The 5,029-nt window shown below is 26.3% G+C and overlaps 1 protein-coding gene across 1 annotated transcript; it reads left to right on the top strand.

Annotated features, from left to right (window-relative positions):
* The first annotated feature begins 3,380 nt into the window (after positions 1 to 3,380).
* LOC124932548 lies at positions 3,381 to 4,209 on the top strand. The gene has a single exon (XM_047473198.1). The coding sequence runs from the start codon at positions 3,472 to 3,474 to the stop codon at positions 4,036 to 4,038; it is 567 nt and encodes a 188-aa protein (XP_047329154.1). The 5' UTR covers positions 3,381 to 3,471; the 3' UTR covers positions 4,039 to 4,209.
* The last annotated feature ends 820 nt before the right edge of the window (positions 4,210 to 5,029 follow it).

Here is a 5,029-nt window from a genome sequence, read left to right as displayed (position 1 = left end):
TAAAAAATGTTATTAGAAAACAATAAAATTCAATAAATTATTTGACCACGAGTGATGAAAATTAATACCTCACAAAAAAATTCCAACACGATAGTGATGAAAATTAGTAATCATTTACCCATTACGTCTTCTTCGACCACGAGTTCTCATATTTTCTTCCATATTAGGTATTGAGATCATATGCTGACTACAAAATGTTTTGACGTCATCCAAATGTTTCTCCCATCCTTCCTCTCTAAATTTCTGTAACCTATCTTTCATCGTCTTGATCAAACTGACAGCCAGTACCATGTTTTGATCATTTTGTTATAAAGCAAGTGACAATTCATTTGTGATCCCAACAAATATTTCATAAAATGCATCACAAACACAAATTCATAATTCTCCTCTTATCATTCATACTTCTTGCTATACCACTACTATCATCATTAATACCATCATCATACACGTTTTCTAGCACTTTTAAAACAGAAATCCACGAAGACATCAAGAGAATAATAGTTATATAATGTGAAATTAACTCTAAATTTATAATTTATATGGTTAAAGGTTTTGAAATTAACTTTTTATTTATTGAATTTTTTAAATAAGTTCTTAATTTTATTATATATTCAACTTTACCCTTAAATAATTAATTTATATAAATTATAACCAAAATTTTCATAAAGATCAGGGGTGCTTAAGTCCCTTCTTGCACCTCCTTGGATCCTCCACTACTACCAACCAAACATTACACGTTGTTTAAACAAAAATTAATTCCAACCGATGAAAATAAACTCACGTTGTTTTGATCAATGTTTTTGACAAAGGCGGAGTTAGGATTTAAAATACCTGGACTAAAACTTTTTCATTAAGGATAGAATGATAATAATATGAAGAAAACAAACAAAATATATTTAGTTTATTGTCTCTAATTCCCTTTAGCGATGCAAGAATTATCAATAACATGAGTAATTTTATGTCGTTATTGTCATTTTTATATAAAATATATATTTTGGGCTACCCGGGTAGGTTTATATATAGATCCGCCATTGGTCTTTGATCATGTTTTCAATATGAACATCGTTTAGACCAAGTTCCTTGTGCACGATTGTTGAAGATTGTGACAGTTATGAAACAACTTCCAACTTTGTCAAAGTATGAAAACGCAGTTACCAAATTGTATTCCCTTTCTATCTTGTTCGAGTGCACAATATTAGTCAGAATTCACCATAGTTTATTGTTCAACTATTGTCTATTTAAGTCTGTCATAGCCCAAATAATTCATATGAGCAAAAAAAAATACAGATAGTTTATTATTTGATTATTCTTACTGCATGCATAAGATCCTTAATCTTGGATTCTATTAACTCAAAACGAACTCTTATCAATCTATCTTTAATTTGTCAAACGTGATTGTTAGTGTTTTAAACAATTTTTTCAATCCGTCAATTTCTACACAATTACCTTACAAACAATGGCGGAGCTATTAGCAGGTTGTGGTGCATAGGGTAAAATTTTTAAAACACTTTATTTATATATATATATATATATTTTTAATTTTATTTTTTTTAACAAATGTGGTTTAGTCAAAATGGCTTTGGAGTTAAATGGTATTGTGGAGGTCGGTGATGAAACCCTGGCTCACCGTTTGTTTTGTAAAAATTAATTTTATTTATATAAGTGGAAGTATAAGAAATTATATAGTAGTGTTATTATTATTTTTTTTAAATTATATTTATATGATAATTATATATTATTTTTTATTAATTTTAATATAATTAATAATACAAATTACTAAAAATTAAAATAATAATTTATATAAATATAAAGGTAAAATAATTTTTTATATTTTTTAATTTTAAATTAATTTTAAACTATTTTAAAATTTTATATAAATTAAATAAATTAATATATTATTTTCTCACATCATTTGGTTCACTAATTAGACTTTTATATTTTCTTTATTTATTTATATATATATATATATATATATATATTTATATTTATTTTTATTTAAGACTTAATTAATTTAACTTTTCACATTTTTAAACAAAAGTTTTCTTATATAATTTTAAATTTATAAATTTCTTTTTTAAATTGAGTATTTTTATTTTTATTTTAGATTTCGTATATTTATTTTATTTTAGTTAACATATTCGTAGAACGGCTTTATTAATATTTTCACTTATTACCCGTATTAGTGTAATACCAGTCCAATAAAAAAAAATCCTTAATTCGCCCTTATTTTAAAAAAAAAAAAAAAAAAAAATTCAAACAACCATCAAATATAAATAAAGTTATAAATGATGGAAACACCATAATAAATAAACTTGTGTGGGTCTCTATCAAACATTTATTGGATTAGGTCCTTTTAAGTTTTAACTGTCTGAAAATCCAGGCCATGCTTGTAATATTTGGCGGAAGATACATATCCCAGTTGTATGTGTGAACGAAGTTGAAGGGTTTTTTTTTTTTTTTTTATCTAATAACACCTCACTAATAAACTAAAATAAAATTTCACTTCAAATGAGAAGAGACAGACTTTAATGATACAACAAAATTTGAGTATATTTAATGAAAACATTCTAAATTTGAGTTAGTAATTGGGCTTAAGAATTAATGGTAGCTAGAAGAACTAGACAATTCTCCCAAATAGGGCAAAGGATTTTTATTTAACATGTTTTTCTTAATTTAAAAAAAATATATATTTAAATTTTGACCTGTTGAATTATTATAAATTCTTTTATATTTAAAATTTAATTTTATAAAAATAAATTATAAATATTTTAATTAAATAATTTAATAAATAAATAATAAAAAAAAACTTAACATCAAACCCTTTACTATAATGACACTTCAACCATGACTTTTACATTCTATTTATTTATCTAACTTCATTATTGATTCAATATAAACATAACTTGGTGAAAATTAGTTAATTTTATAAAGTGTAATTTTATTAAATATATGATGATGGCTTTAAATGAAATAAATCTTACTTTTTCTTATAAAACAAAATAACAAAAGAAACTCAATATTGTATTTAGATAGTATATATGTTCCTTAATTGAAAATATCACAATTTGAATAAATATTTACTAGTTCACCCTTTAAATAAACAAAATTGTTTTTTTTCCAACACAGCCATGATCTCAATCTCAAAGGGAAGGAATTTTTGAAAAAAAAAACTAAAAATAAAGAAAGAAAAAAGGAAATACACTTGAACAAGTAAAGTTATATTTGTCAAAAGATCATTGGTCAAAATAATTAATCTTAAAAACTAGTCCACTCACCCCTCCAATCACCAATAATTCATCCTAACCAAAATTAAAGTTAAGGAAACCTCCTTTACTATCTCAAGCTAGTCTCTATATATACTTCTATCTATTTCCACCTTAAATATTCATCCTCTTTCCAAATTCAATAACAATTGTCTTTCCCTAGATTCCAAAGCCAAACTTCTATAAACACAAAGATCCCATCATAAAAATGGAAGACACCAATATGGCCATAACCACCAGCAGAAGGTTTATGAACACGCTCAAAACAATACTATTTGTTTTAAGGAAAGGAATATCAAAGGCAAAGGTTATCGGCCGTCGCGACCTAAACATATTAAAAAAATGTGGCAAAGTCGTACAAAGCCTTCTCTCGCTACATAACCATATTCATCATCATAACATTCAGACGCCAAAAATCGACGAATTCGTCAAGAGGAAACAAACCGCTTCTCACCGAGGCTTCTTTAAGTGTGTCCACTCCCCAGTTACCCTTGAAGACAACTCTATAACCTCGGCCAAAGCGGTTAGAAAGGCAATAATGGAAATGGAATCATCTGCAGAATCTTCACCTGATTTCTTTTGGAGCCCGATGGTTATGAGTGATTCACCTATGTTACCAGGGTTTGGCATGACGCCGATGGTGAAGCAGCTGAGAATAACTGATTCTCCGTACCCAATGAATATGGATGCGGGTGATCACAACCATGTGGATGAGGCGGCGGAGAAGTTCATTGCAAAATTTTATGAAGCCCTGCGAAAACAGATCGCTGATTGATGGATGGATCATACGAAAATCAGTGTATAGCTAGGGTTTGTTTTGGTTGGTAGTTAGAACCGGCCTTGGAACAATGGAGTGAATAAAGTAGTATGAATAAAAAGGAGGACATGTAAATTGTATATATATATATAGGTTTATGTGAATGAGAAAAATATGTTTTGGTTTAAAGAGTAATCAGAATAATCATTTTTTCTACAATTAAACAAGTTTCATTAAATATGTTATTTTGAAATGTTAAATGTGTGTTAATAAAACTGGGGTATAAATTTGACAAAGGTAAATTAACCCCTAATTGTTTGAATAAAGTTATTTATGCATTATCAATTCAAATAAAATATTTTGATTTTCTTTTAGAGTAAACCATTCTATTCTATTAGTATCTAACAAAATCCGACCATCACATAATTGATAAGGTAAACAATTCAATTTATACTATTCACAGGCAAACAAATTAAACAATGTGAAGATTATGAATTCACAAATAAACAAATTAACAAGAGAGGTGAAAGATAAATTTGTTTCCATCTCATTGTAGAGCCTAACTAAAACTAAAAGAAAGAAATAGAGTTTTCTCGAATTTCTAATTGAATTGAATAATTATAAAGAATATAATATAAAATCATGAAAAAGAAAATATGAATGAGAAATGCGTAAAAAAAAATTAAAAAAAACATTATTATAATCAATAAATAAAATGAATGAACATCAAAATTCAATATACAATAACACAAGTACTAATATAAAAGTAAAATAAAAAATAGATTCGAATAGTACACCTCACAATTTAAACACAGGAAAAGTTCTTCAAATATCTACACCCCTCCATGTAATCTGATATTATTATAGAAATATTATACTTTATATTCTTCTTAGTGTAGTGTATTAAGTCATAAAATATAGATCATATAGAAATGAGTTTAAAAAAAAAGAAAAGAAATACTTTGAAGTAACTAATTCCAATGAGGATCTATTACATTAAAATTAGATT

Source organism: Impatiens glandulifera, chromosome 3 (assembly GCF_907164915.1).
Source record: "Impatiens glandulifera chromosome 3, dImpGla2.1, whole genome shotgun sequence".
NCBI classification, from domain to species: Eukaryota; Viridiplantae; Streptophyta; class Magnoliopsida; order Ericales; family Balsaminaceae; genus Impatiens; species Impatiens glandulifera.
The sequence above is the reverse complement of the archived record's forward strand: the minus strand, read 5'-3'. Positions and strand labels throughout refer to the sequence as shown.